This window comes from Panicum virgatum, chromosome 2K (assembly GCF_016808335.1).
Source record: "Panicum virgatum strain AP13 chromosome 2K, P.virgatum_v5, whole genome shotgun sequence".
In the NCBI taxonomy this organism is placed as follows: Eukaryota; Viridiplantae; Streptophyta; class Magnoliopsida; order Poales; family Poaceae; genus Panicum; species Panicum virgatum.
The window spans coordinates 8,841,414-8,854,226 of NC_053137.1; the positions used below are offsets into that span (position 1 = coordinate 8,841,414).

The 12,813-nt window shown below is 42.9% G+C and overlaps 3 protein-coding genes across 9 annotated transcripts; 2 read left to right on the forward strand and 1 right to left on the reverse strand.

The window, feature by feature from the left end:
• The first annotated feature begins 890 nt into the window (after positions 1 to 890).
• LOC120665156 lies at positions 891 to 2,620 on the forward strand. The gene is made up of 2 exons (XM_039944618.1): positions 891 to 1,032; positions 1,161 to 2,620. Exon 2 carries the CDS (start codon positions 1,170 to 1,172, stop codon positions 1,602 to 1,604), a length of 435 nt encoding a protein of 144 aa, XP_039800552.1. The 5' UTR covers positions 891 to 1,032; positions 1,161 to 1,169; the 3' UTR covers positions 1,605 to 2,620.
• A 1,938-nt stretch (positions 2,621 to 4,558) lies between these two features.
• Positions 4,559 to 9,723, forward strand: LOC120665182 (WAT1-related protein At2g37450-like). 5 transcript variants are annotated; one of them, XM_039944660.1, is made up of 8 exons: positions 4,559 to 4,989; positions 5,091 to 5,347; positions 5,602 to 5,667; positions 6,090 to 6,206; positions 6,329 to 6,563; positions 6,656 to 6,814; positions 7,646 to 7,797; positions 9,130 to 9,723. In XM_039944660.1, exons 1-8 carry the CDS (start codon positions 4,930 to 4,932, stop codon positions 9,152 to 9,154), a joined length of 1,071 nt encoding a protein of 356 aa, XP_039800594.1. In that variant the 5' UTR covers positions 4,559 to 4,929; the 3' UTR covers positions 9,155 to 9,723. The 5 variants fall into 5 exon arrangements, with proteins under 5 accessions (XP_039800594.1, XP_039800586.1, XP_039800610.1 ...); XM_039944652.1 differs by lacking the exon at positions 9,130 to 9,723 and adding an exon at positions 8,478 to 8,746; XM_039944676.1 differs by lacking the exons at positions 7,646 to 7,797; positions 9,130 to 9,723 and adding an exon at positions 8,478 to 8,746 and having other exon boundaries at positions 4,727 to 4,989.
• On the reverse strand, positions 9,032 to 12,399 carry LOC120665167 (putative F-box protein At1g19160). 3 transcript variants are annotated; one of them, XM_039944637.1, is made up of 3 exons: positions 12,180 to 12,399; positions 10,855 to 12,113; positions 9,032 to 9,705 (listed from the first exon to the last, which is right to left on the reverse strand). In XM_039944637.1, the coding sequence occupies exon 2, from the start codon at positions 12,111 to 12,113 to the stop codon at positions 10,881 to 10,883; it is 1,233 nt and encodes a 410-aa protein (XP_039800571.1). In that variant the 5' UTR covers positions 12,180 to 12,399; the 3' UTR covers positions 9,032 to 9,705; positions 10,855 to 10,880. The 3 variants fall into 3 exon arrangements, with proteins under 3 accessions (XP_039800571.1, XP_039800579.1, XP_039800563.1); XM_039944645.1 differs by having other exon boundaries at positions 9,032 to 9,800; positions 10,855 to 12,106; positions 12,180 to 12,395; XM_039944629.1 differs by having other exon boundaries at positions 9,032 to 9,800; positions 12,180 to 12,395.
• Between the last annotated feature and the right edge of the window lie 414 nt (positions 12,400 to 12,813).

Genomic DNA, 12,813 nt, shown 5'->3' on the forward strand with positions numbered 1-12,813 from the left:
ATGACACAGATTTGTTCTCGATCTGGATTCATTCTTCTCCGGTGATTGAGCACAGATTACTCAGTACAGTTTTCGTTGATGGAACCTACTGCCAATTAGTGTAGGTGCGGTCCAAAGGGTCCAAAATTAGATAAGTTTTAAAAGCACCATGATGCATAGGAGTAAGTTCTCCAAATCCTACAAGAATATTGAGTCTAAGGATTTCATCTAACTAGCCATTGACTAGAAAATATGCACGTATGGCCTCGAGCAGGGTAACATCTATCAAGTAATTAAGCTACCTGGTTTTGGTAATCTTGCACAGCTTGACCTTGCCGTGTGGCCTTGTCTTCTGATGTCATCACGAGACAATACATGCTCTACACTAGCAGTGGAAAATGAGATATAGTAGAACGAAAATGAGATTTTTTTTTGAGATTATATAGTAAAACTCAAACACTCACAACGCATGCACACTCACACCCCTAGTACACGCAAACCCTACCCCTATGAGTATCTTTGAAGACTGAGCCGGCAAATCCTCGAGATTGACGAAGTCACCACAGACGTCTCGCTGTCGACGGGAACATCGCCTACCACTGAATGCGCAACACCTTTAAATCTAGAATATTCGCTTTCATGAGAAGTCGAACCCAGGACCTTATGTGCTACCGAGGTTCTTGTAACCACTAGACTACACTACGGGCTGCAGTAGAACGAAAATGAGATAAGCTGTTGGAATTTGCTCGCGTTCAAAATATGTTAATGGGCTGGAGTAACCAAGAAATCCAGGGCTGGAAGGGTCCGACTCAAAGTCCTCTTGTGCAGAAAGCCCAGCCCAACAAGACGCAAGCAAGAGGGCCTAGTCCTCTCCAAGAAGAAAAACCAAAAACATGAGAGCCCACTCCCCACGGAACTCTGCTCCTCTTCGCAGAGCACTAGACGACGAGAAGGAGAAGGGCAGGCAGGCTGGCGGCGGCGCGCTGGAAGAGGAACAGACAGCGGCGGCGCCGGAAGCGGACGCCGGCCGCGCACCGCACTCCACCTGGGAAGGTACACCGGCCCTCTCCTCCGTCGTAGGCTGCAAACGGGCCTCCGCTCTTTCTGCAACCTCCTCTTCCTGCACATCTGAACCCAAATCTAGGGTTCCTGGAATCTGATCCCAAATCGACTTCCTGCAGGCGCCGCCGATGTCGTCCGGCGTCCCGGCGCCGGAGGGGCGACCTGAAGCCGCCGCCGTCGACGGCGTCCTGCCCAGCGAACTGCTGATCGAGATCCTGCTGCTTCTCCCGCCCAGGGATGTCTGCCGCGTCCGCGCCGTCTGCCCCTCCTGGCGGTCCCTCACCTACGACCCGCTCTTCGTCGCGGCCTACGCCGCCGGCCACCCGGGCCCGCTCCTCGCCGTGCACAACGGCGGCGGCTTCTTAGATCTCGTGGACCTATCCGGGGATGTCGTCAAACAGCTTTGCACCACCATGGAGGGCTATTACGATCCCAGGGTGCTCTGCACGCGCTTCGAGTATATCTTAATCCAGGGTCAAGACTCAAGACCACATTATCAGTGTGCTCGACCCTGTCTCTGGGTCTGTCTCCACCTTACCTGTTGGCATTGCGGAGGGTCTTGAATGTCCTGGCCCGGGGTACCCTTCCTGGCTTGCATTTGGGCAGGTAGCTTCCACAGGAGAGTACAAGCTCGTTCGCATTGTGCGAGATGAAAGACATGGCGATGATCTTCAATTGTGCGTGGTTTTCACATTTGGAGAAGGGATTGGACACTGGGGGAGGAATGGTAATCCACCAGGTGGAATTGGACAGTGGAGGGAGGTAGATAGTCCACCAGCACATCTCAGTCCAAGTCGCACCAATGGGGTGGTTGTTAAAGGAAGTGCCTACTTCTTCTTTGATCGATGGTTGTTTCAACTTTACATCGACGGCTACAACATCGAGCCTGGCTGTATACCTTCCTTCAACCTGGAGACGGAGCAGTGGAGTGTGGCTGTCCAAGAGCCGATAAGCCAAATTATTGAGAAATCCAATGGCTTGCTTGATTACAGAGACATTGTTCACCAGATAATGTTAGGTGAACATAAAGATTTCTTGGTTACAGTTCACGACAATAAGAAGACCTCCACCATAGACTTGTGGTTTTTGATGGACGTTGAAAATTCTTTATGGTCCAGACAGCACATCATACAAATTGGCAATATTCCAGGTAGTATGCTAGGTGTTCAGCCTGTATTGGTGTTAGATGAGGGACGGATAATCCTATTGGTCCGGACACAGTCAAAAGATTGGTTGCGGATTTACAGTCCAGGAATCAACAGTACAATGCCACACTTCTATAAGTGATGACAAGTTCTTCATATGCTGGAGTTGGAATATATACAGGAAGTCTGTTGTGTTGATAGTGTGGCTACAAAGGTGACATACTATTTCAAGTCATGGAACTTATTGGGGGCATTTATGTAGTTACTTGATCCATAAATGTTCATCTATTGCTTTTTTCAATAATGGGAATAGGCGATGCAGTAATACATGTTCTGCTGAACGGACAAATTATTCCCTTTTTTATGATTATGTGCCTTCTACTCTCCTGTGTGTAATAACCTCACCAGAATAACACGATTTAAATTTTGATCGGACCATGAGGATATATGATCCAAGAACAAGTGCATGGGCTAGTGCCATGGTCACAAGGGGAAAAGTATGTAGCTGTTGGTACGTATGCAGGAAGATGCCTTTTTGTGTTCATCATGATTTGGTTGTGGTGATGCATTTTGCGATAATAATTAATGTCTAACAAAAAGGAGGTTTAAAGTACCATTTGCAATATTCGATCACATCGTCGACTACTGTCACTATCTATGATGTATGACAAAAGATTTTTTGAAGTACCATCTGTAGTGTTACCCACAAAAAAAAAGTGCCATCTGTAGTGGTAGACTAGCTATCATACGGATTTTTAACCACCCATGGTGTCCTGATCATTCTTGTTGTCGTCCCACTAACATTCAATCAATTAGCCGCTAGCACCAACCGCAACTGGTATTGTTGGCTACTCCATCTATTCCAAATTATAATCTGTTTGACTTTTTTAATTCTACGTTTGATCATTCGTCTCATTTAATTTAAAAATTTGTGCAAAATATCACTTTTTGTTCTGACTTGCTTTATTAATAAAAGTTCTTCAACAATGACTCAAATTTGACTATGTTTGCATAAATATTAATAAGACAAGTGGGCAAAATTGGGGTAAAAAAAGTTAAACGAAAAATAATTTGGAGTGGATGAAGTACTTTAAGTGTATGCATACCAGTATTGTTGCCATTTTGAAAATATATATGCACTACCTGTACATGCAAAAGAAACAAAATATACCATTTTCGGCAACAGGTCCAAGTTAACTAATTAATCCGATCATGCCAACACTTGAAGAAAAGGACTAGGGAGCCAACTTTCCTTGCGACAGAGACTATGGTGGGGCAGTGGGTAACCCTACTGGTCAGTAATATTACAAGTTGCATGTTCAACAACAATGTACAGTCCTGCACAAGTCATCATCTCACAGTTCTATAATATGGCTGCTTTGTAAAACAGTTCCCTCTTTCTCTCACCTCGATTCGTGCCCTTCCACATCATAAAAAAATCTTATATGACACTTTATGGGATAAATTATATGACCGCTGACGTGTACTAGTGTACTTTTGTTCTTAGAACGATACTTGCTCCTAGTACCAAGAATGGTGATGCATGTGTGTACGGAAAATCTGCACCAACAAGTTGGGAATTGGTGGTGCTTCATTGTCATTGTATATGATATTTGTGATGTGGCCCCCAAAGGAGCCGCCTGGTGGTAGTAGGTAATACGCCGTTTTCTATATGCAGCATTGAATGACTAGTTGAGCTGAATTAGGACCGCACATGAACCACTCATTAGGTCTAAAATGGAATTAATTTGCATCCAGAGGACAACGTTTTGATATATACCGATTTTTTTTCATTGAGGAATAGGGCATTGATTTGAATGACTACTAGTTGCATCACGACATATCATCAGTCAGGGACTGTATAAAATAAAAACCATCAGCAACAATTTTACGGACCGTCAAATAAAGTTTGTGGTAGCGGTTTTCAAACCCGCCGGCAACCATTTGTGGCGTTTAGCATTGTGCCCTGTTTAGTGCCAGTACAAATCATTTATGGCTAGAGCTGGACGAAATATTCGTAGCTCTCTAACTCGATCGACTTGTGACTAATTCGGCTCGATTCGATTCGACTCGGCTCATTTTATTTTACTACCGAGCTAAGCTAGATTTTTGTGCTCGTTTTATTTTAACGAGCTGCTCTCGAGCTGAACGATTTGCTGTAATCCAGGAAACTTTGTCACAGAATCAATGATGCAACAGCTGCCCTTTTGGCTATTTCTTTATTGAAGCATATTCCATTGTTGATTTTTTTTATCCAGCTTATGAGCTTAGCGAGCCAGAGCCGAGCCGAGTCGGCTTGATATCCATCTCTATTTAAGGTCCTCCACAGTCTCTTTCTTCTTGAGCCTGAAAACAAATAGGACCCACAGCAAGAAAACAAGCATCAACCTCATGGCTGCGGAGTGCAAAAAAAATCTGGCATCATAGTCGCAGCTATCGAGATGCTTTGGACCCACATGCGTCACGCCGCTCATCAGCTCGTCCCTGTCTCAGACATCAGGCGGCAGGGAGCTCAGCCGCCAGCGTAAAATATCATTTGTTCCGTTGTTTATTATGGAGCACCGGCGCAAGAAAATCATTTGTTCCGTTGTCTCGCTCCCAATTTTCCGAGCATCTGTCCAACTGAGCATCGCATTCCACAGTGGAAAAAGTGATGCTGAAATTTTCTATTTCTTCTTGAGGCTTCACTCTAGTAGTGTATACAGAGTACTGCTCAGCTGAAGGCCACAGTCAAGAAACCATCATGGAGTCAGCTGCAGACGAGGAGCAGCCTCTGCTTCTTGACCACCGGCATCTTCCTCCGGTGATCTTCTCCTCCCACCTGTCTGTTTTTTCTTTTCATCTTCGTGTGTGTGCCTTCCATCGCCCTAATATAAGTTGCCAAGAAATTGTTGGGCACTGCAGGATGAGAGAGCTACAAGGTCAACAGCCGCAACAGATGCCAACACATATGAATCTCCCAGCAGAAAGCATGTTGCTGCTAAGCCAGCAGGCGGTTGGAAGGCGCCGATGGCGATGGTGCTGGTGGAGCTCTTCCAGACGGGGCTGGTCCTCCTCTCCAAGGTGGTGATGGGCCATGGCATGTTCGTCTTCGCGCTCGTCACCTACCGCAGTGCCATTGGCGCCGCGTTCCTCTTCCCTTTTGCGCTCATCTGTGAGAGGTGCTCCTCCTCCCCTTCACCTACTGCTGTTCATCTGCTCATCATCATACACGCTACGTTCCCTAATCCCTTTCTGTTTAATTTTGTGTATTTCTGACTCGCACGTATGTATATATTAGAGTTGACAAGGAAACTCCTATCGCAAAAAAAAAAAAAAAGTTGCAAGAGAGATGTGGCTGTGAGCTTAAAGTTGCATTGACAAGAGGAGTACATATACAAACTGTTCTTTTAGTGCACTGATTAGTTTCGTGTAGGGATAAGTGGAGGGAGATGATGAGCTGGCGTGTCTCACGGTGGATTATCTTCAACGGGATCATCGGGTATGGACCATGAAAAAGCATCTGAGCTGAAAATATTCCTGACAGTTGGTGCTAATAATTTAATTCGATCTAACGACAGCGATATAAAGAATTCTACACATTTTTTTTGGCATAAACCTCATGTGTTATATGGCTAATACAATACAGATTTAAAAATGCCATTTCACTATACTATTATTATTGTTCCTTTTTGTTTTGATCCAAAAAAACTCAGCTGTGTGTTGGCTAAAAAGTGCCTAAATTTTGACAAGGAGTCCAACGACTCTGTTGGATGGTACTGCTCACAACTAACTCATCAACTGATCTGTTTTCAAGCACAAATATTTATATATGCATGGATTGGAAATGAAACAAAGTTTCTATTGTTCTTGACCATTGAGGAGTCATTTCTCGATCGAAATATCAAATGTTGTGATATGCAGGTATGCGGCGCCGATAAACCTATACTACAATGGTCTCCGGGATACCACATCATCCTACGCCATCGTATTTCTTAATATGATCCCTCTCATCACCTTCATTCTCTCGCTTGCGTTCAAGTACGCTTTTTTTTCCTTCAATTTTATTTTATTTGGGAAAGCGTATAGTACTTCAATATCTATTAAACTAGCCGCAAAACTTTCTAGTTTGTAACTTTGAAAATTTTGCATCGACGAATTAGAATGGAGAGATTGAAATTCGCCACGGTGGCCGGATCACTGAAGATAGTTGGCGTCCTGGCCTCTGTTGGAGGCGCAATGGCCATAAACCTTTACAAGGGCAACGAGCTGCATCTTTGGAGGTCCATTCTTCAGTACCACAAGAATGAACTGACAGAGGTTGCGAGCAATCATGTAAGAGGAACAATTCTCTTGGTGATCAGCATCTTCGCATATGCTTGCTGGTACCTGATTCAGGTACTCGTACGTGCCCTTTCATCATCATGATCGCGTTGTGCGAGTCTGTTTGTAGGAGTCTGGAAAAAAATTATGACATGTCGTTAATGCAGACAGAGGTTAACAAAGTATATTCGTACAAGTATTCGTCATCCATGGCGACATGCCTGGTAGGAGGATTTGTGACAGCATTTGTTGGAGTAGTTGTGAGAAGAGATGGGGACGCATGGAAGCTTGGATGGAATCTAAAACTACTGACAGTTGTGTATTCGGTAAGTCATCAGATTATTTCTGCTGGTGGAACTGAAACTAAATGTTTTGCCAAATCAAGAAAAGATAAGGTTAGAAATTGGGCTCACTACTCTAAAATCTAAATCATGTTATCTCTGTTTCTAATCTATTATCTTATTATTTGGCCAACAAACGGAGCCTCCACGTTCGCTCTCAAGACTTAGAAATTTCCACGTTAATCGGAGAAAAATAGAAAAATAAAAATTATCCACCACTGCCATTACGATAAAAATCTATTATCTTATTATTTGCCAATAAACGGAGCCTCCACGTTCGCTCTCAAGACCTAGAAATTTCCACGTTAATCGGAGAAAAATAGAAAAATAAAAATTATCCACCAGGGCCATTACGATAAAAATTAGCCTAAAATACCCCTGTGCCTAATTAAAAATCACCCACCAATGCCATTATGAAAAATTAAATATAAAATATCATTTAGCTATGTATCAGTTACAAATATATACTATTAATACAAACTAAAGCTAACAACAATCAATCAAAATAAAATAAAAAATAAGAGTAATTATCTGCATAATATTATTAAATTAAAGCTCAATAAATCAAATTGTTATTATAGGTAGATCATAATTGAATTGTTTTAATCAACAATAAGACATAATTTACGATAATAAACAGGATGATGTATGGTAAAAAAAATTGTATAATCTTTAAGTAAGGATACAAAGACATGCAAATTTTTGAATTTTCAATACTAGTCGCTATACGCCTAGTTATAAACAATATATAATGGGTTCTTTTTTTTCATGATTACCTTATCGTTAAAGTAACAATAAACACCTGTTGTGGCGCAGGGGGCTCTTGCAACAGCAGGGAAATATAGCCTGGATTCATGGGTCGTTGCCAAGCAAGGCCCAGCGTATCCTCCAATGTTCACCCCATTATCAGTCGTCTTCACTGTTGTATTGGGCTCCATCCTATTAGGAGACAGCATTACAGTAGGAAGGTCAGTTTTTGCTGAAATAAAAAGTAGGAAGGTCAGTTTCTTTTGAAAAAATATGTAGTGGAAACCCACTGCACGGTTAAAACATGGAAAACAATTCAAACTCGGCATTATCAGATAGTGCATTCACAGTTGTACTTTATTGCAAAAGTTGAAACGCAAACTCGTTCTTTTTTTACAAATTGTATGAATGACAACTTTAAACTGCATGTGTTCTACCTAGATGCTGGTTTCTACTGCATATTTTGTTGGCTTTTACTGTCTCCACGGTGCTATCCATCTACTCCCTCGTTTCAAAAATCAAGGTTGTTTTGTAGTTTTTGCCATGAGTCAAACCTCTCTAACTATAACTAGTTTATAAAAACTATATAGACATCTACAACACTAAATAAATGCATAATCAATGCATAAATATTTCATGGTGGATTCACAAAACTAATTTGATGGTGTAGATGTTAGTACATTCTTCTATAAAAAGTTAAAAACTATTGCATTTGATCAGAATTATATAATAAGTCTGACTTAGGATGAAAATTTAAACGACCTACATTTTGGAATGAAGAGGGTACCTGTTAATCATTGCAAACAATTTATGTTATAATTACTAACAATTTATGTTATAATTACTCTTTCTTATCTGGCTGTTTGCAATTATTGATGGAATTCTGTATCTGAATGAGCAGCCTCCTTGGAACAGCAATGGTGATTTTTGGACTATACTTATTTCTTTGGGCTAAATCAAAAGATCTGCCTGGGAAATAATAAAGCTATTAGGTGGTATAGCCATACAGGACATCTTAAACTACATAAAAAAAATTGTATTTGTATCATCATAAATTGTCATGACTAGATCAAAAAGGCTTTGCCTACTTTACTGTAAAAGCACTCTGCTGTAAATGTATTTGATGAGTTTGACGACTAATATAGTACAAAATCTCCATTTTCCCTCTTAGGCGTTAATAGCCCTGCTGTTTGCTAGTGTACAAGTCCCTAGCGCGTTGACAATACACTAATTGGTGTAAATTGGATCATACTAGAACAACCATAATCTAGTACACATCTAGTAATGAAATGCCATATTATACTAGAACCATAATCTTCAATTTATAATTTTTACCCCATTTGGACTTTACAATTTAGATGGCATAATAATGTGATGGCAGCTGTATTCATCGTGATGAAAAGACAGAATTCTGAACCTTTTTCCTTTATCTAAAAAAAATAACGCAGCATCTGATAAAAAATAAAGCCATTATAGGGAAGCAATATAATTATTTCTTGTATATGTGTATGTCATTAGTTATATACCAACTTCTTACAACCTGTAATTTTCATGTTCAACACTAGCTCTGGGAAGTAAGACGCCCTTTGTGGGCAGATCCACCTCGATCGTCGACCTTTTTTTTCAGCGATATCGATCATGAGCTGGATAGCCGCCATCCCATGGTGCAGCTTCGATCTGAGCGTGCAGCTCGATTACAATGCTCAAACACCTCCACCCACCTCGTCAATGCCGATCTGCCGGCGTTCCATACAGTAATCATCCACACAGTCTAACAGACAGACTGTTTTGGGAAGGAGCCCCACCCAACCCTATCAAGGCACAACTTGAACGAACTAGCTGTACCTGGCCTACCATTTCGAAGGCAGAAACTAATGCAGGAACGAACATTTCAGCACTGAAAATGTTCCCCTCCAAAAGTAATCACTGATAAAAAAAATCATATCAAGCAGATTCACGGAAACGCCTGAAAGAAACAGGTCTCAGTGGCTCAACATGATTGTGTTCACTGTTCTGAAAGAAGGTTCAGAGGGCAGTAGATACAGAAGTAGCCCATGAATCACCAAGCGCAGTTATCTGTAAAACCCATATGAAGTCTGCAGTACCACACATTACTGAAAATAGCCTTCCTGCATATTAACATTCAAGTCTTCAGAGCCAAGTATTGACCTTCATCCTCTAGCACGCAACTACTTCCTAACCACCACAACATTATAGATGATAACTGCAACAGAGACCAAAATGGGGGGAAATTTTAATCATCTTAGACGGTAATTTAATAAAAATGCCATATAACTACGCATTTCTCACAAGTAAAAATTGGAATTGTCAATTCTTGACTAAAATCAGTGGCTCAATTCAATAGGAATATGTTAAAAGTTCCAAGATTGTTTGTACACTAGTCCTATTTTCCTCTCTCCAAGCAATTGTCATGAATCCTTATGTAACATATAATAACTTGCACTTTGTGACATAAAAAGGTTATAAAACAATAATGCGTCTCATTATGTGTTGCACATAATAATCTTTTTTTATTATGACTAGATACACACAATAGACTTTGATAGAAAATGGCCCCAGAGTAAATATCTCCAATCCCATATCCAGTACTTTCTTAGAGGTCATCGTTTGGTGATAGGACAACTACCCACTCCCCCATCCCATACATACCACTAACAAAGGTTGTGAACAATGTCATAGGTCTAGGAAAACAAATTCTACATGTACCTTGTATTGTCAGGATATAAGACTATCATAGTGCATCATAAGTAACATGGCTGTGATGTGCAACAGAAATAACTTAGTAAGCAATCTACTCATAATCCAGAAAACCTTGAAACTAATGGATGCTTGACCAGTATCCTAAATAGAGCTACATTGTGATCAAAATAGTCGTCATATGTATATAATATTTTTCTACTAAAAAGCTCTGTAGTTGGTACATTCAGTAATAATTATTCTTCATTTTTAGGAAGAAGTGTAGATTTTAATTCTTTGAAATACCATTCCAAATACATGCTTTTGAATAACCACAGCAGCAAAGAGAACAGAATAACTTACTATCGAAAACTCTTACAATTGAGAATACAAATTTATTATGCATCAAAAATAAAATAAATGTGGACCTTATGAAAGATCCCAGGGATAATATAGCAAATATAATCTATATTTGGTGTTGGAAGTAATTTTTCCTAGATGAAAGCATTAAACATGTCACGCTAAATAAATCCACATATGTATGGTTAAACAAACTACAGAAAGTATCAGACAATACTAACCTCATCAGTGCCAACTGACAACATCTCTATGCACTCAGCAGACTTCCGGTGTAAACGCCAATGGATCCTGAATCAGAACCTCCCATGTCCAAGTCGAACACACGAGTGCAAGCACTAGTTTTCAGGTTGTAAGTGTAAATGCCAGTTTTCAGGTCAAAGCATACGAACAAATTTATTCGATGCACAAATAATATCCTCTCATCATCCAATACCAGCAATGGATACACAAGTAACCGAGCAACCTGGGAAGGCAAGCTGTACATTTTAATCCACAGCCCCTTCTCAAAATCAGACAGAAACCATAGGTCCATGGAAGTGTTATGAATATTATGAACTGTAACCAAGCAGCCAGATAAATTCGACAACGATAATTGCGTACCCAGGTCCTCATATGAGTACTTCCTGTTGTTGTCCAGAACAAATGAACGCACGGGATCAGGCCCATGGAGAATCGGCATCCACTCCTCAGTCTCCAAGTTGAAGGAAGCTATGCTGCCAGGCTCACAACTGGCCTCCCCTAAGTTGTTGGATTTAAACTCTATCAAGAAATGCACCAGTCCATCCACAACCACACATTTCATCTCGTCCGCAATCGAGGGACTCCTGCGCACATCATCACCTGTACACATAAGGGAGGGAGTCCTAGGCATTTCCCTCCACACTCCGTGGTTGCTGCCATCAGCGCCAATGGTGATCACCTCACAGACCTTATCTTTGGAGCGAAAAGAGCAGCGGGTGATGCGGAGTGCCTTGTACTCTCCAGTGGAGACCCGGCCCATTGCATACCTCTCCACAAAGCCACAGCCAAAGACGAACCGCTGGTCCGGCCCGTTCCCCATGTACTCCGAGTGGCAATCTGGCAACGCCAGAGCAGCACCGGTGGACGGGTTCAGCACCCAGAGAGCCATGTGCCGGTACCTGCACGCGACGGGGACGAGGTCGAGGCGAGTTCCAAGCACGCCGACGCCGTTCTCGGGTCTCGGCATCCGCCTCACGAGCTCGCCGGACAGATCCACGATGTCGACGCTGTGACCATGGTCGTCGTCGCGGCGGGCGAAGGCGAGGAGCGGCTCCCGGTGGCGGGCCCTGTGGGCAGCGATGAAGGCCCGGTCGTAGGTGAGGGACCGCCAGGTGGGGCTGACGGCGCGGAGGCGGCAGAGCTCCTTGGCTGAGAAACGCAGCAGGATCTCGCTCAGCGCGTCCAGGGGCAGGTCGCCGGAGTTGGAGGCGGCGGTGCGCAGCTTCCCCATCGCTGCCATCTAGGGTTTGGTGAGCAAGTGACCAAATTGAAATCCATAGGGGGGAAGAGGCGTAAGACGTTTTACCGGGAGTGGCAGGTGGGGCGCAGTCGTCGGAGCAAGCAGGCTCGGACGAAGGTGACTTTCGCCGGCGGATCAGTGGGGCAGGCGAGCTCGGCCGGAGGTGACGGTCGCCGCCGCTGGCAGCCGGAGATCGGCAGCGCGGAGGGTGACCTCGAGCTCGACTGGGGCGGCGGCTGCCGGATGGGGAACCAGCAGGGTGGAGAGCACCGAGCTCAGGACGGCCCAACAAAAGGCCCACGAGGACTGACGTGTTGCTATCTTTTATATATATATATGTCGTATAATTAATTGGAGGCGACTAACCTACGGCCAGCCGTAATATTACCCACCCTTGCCAACCTACTTTTGGAAAATCTATTATATTAGCAATTCCTTTTCTGGTTCCCCCTGTCCCCGACCGATGCTAGTGAGTATTTTGGCGGCATGGAAAATCACCCCCATCTTCCTCCATCTCGCCCGGCGGCGGCACAGCAACAGGAGGGATCCATTAAAAAATCAGAAAGCAGGCGGCCCCATGGAACAAACAAGGGAAAAAAGGAGCAAATCAGATGAGCAGATTTGAACAAGCGAACTTTATTTACTACTATGTATCCATCATCGATGTCTTGGTTTTAGGTTTGTAGCAACATTAATAGAT

Bases quoted from the DNA above. Each gene is read 5' to 3' on its own strand.
- LOC120665156 (XM_039944618.1), top strand. From the start codon at position 1,170: ATGTCGTCCGGCGTCCCGGCGCCGGAGGGGCGACCTGAAGCCGCCGCC.
- LOC120665182 (XM_039944652.1), top strand. From the start codon at position 4,930: ATGGAGTCAGCTGCAGACGAGGAGCAGCCTCTGCTTCTTGACCACCGG. The intron at 6,207-6,328 runs GTACGCTTTTTT...TCGACGAATTAG, and splicing joins ATTCTCTCGCTTGCGTTCAA to AATGGAGAGATTGAAATTCG. The intron at 7,798-8,477 runs GTCAGTTTTTGC...CTGAATGAGCAG, and splicing joins GACAGCATTACAGTAGGAAG to CCTCCTTGGAACAGCAATGG.
- LOC120665167 (XM_039944637.1), bottom strand. From the start codon at position 12,113: ATGGCAGCGATGGGGAAGCTGCGCACCGCCGCCTCCAACTCCGGCGAC.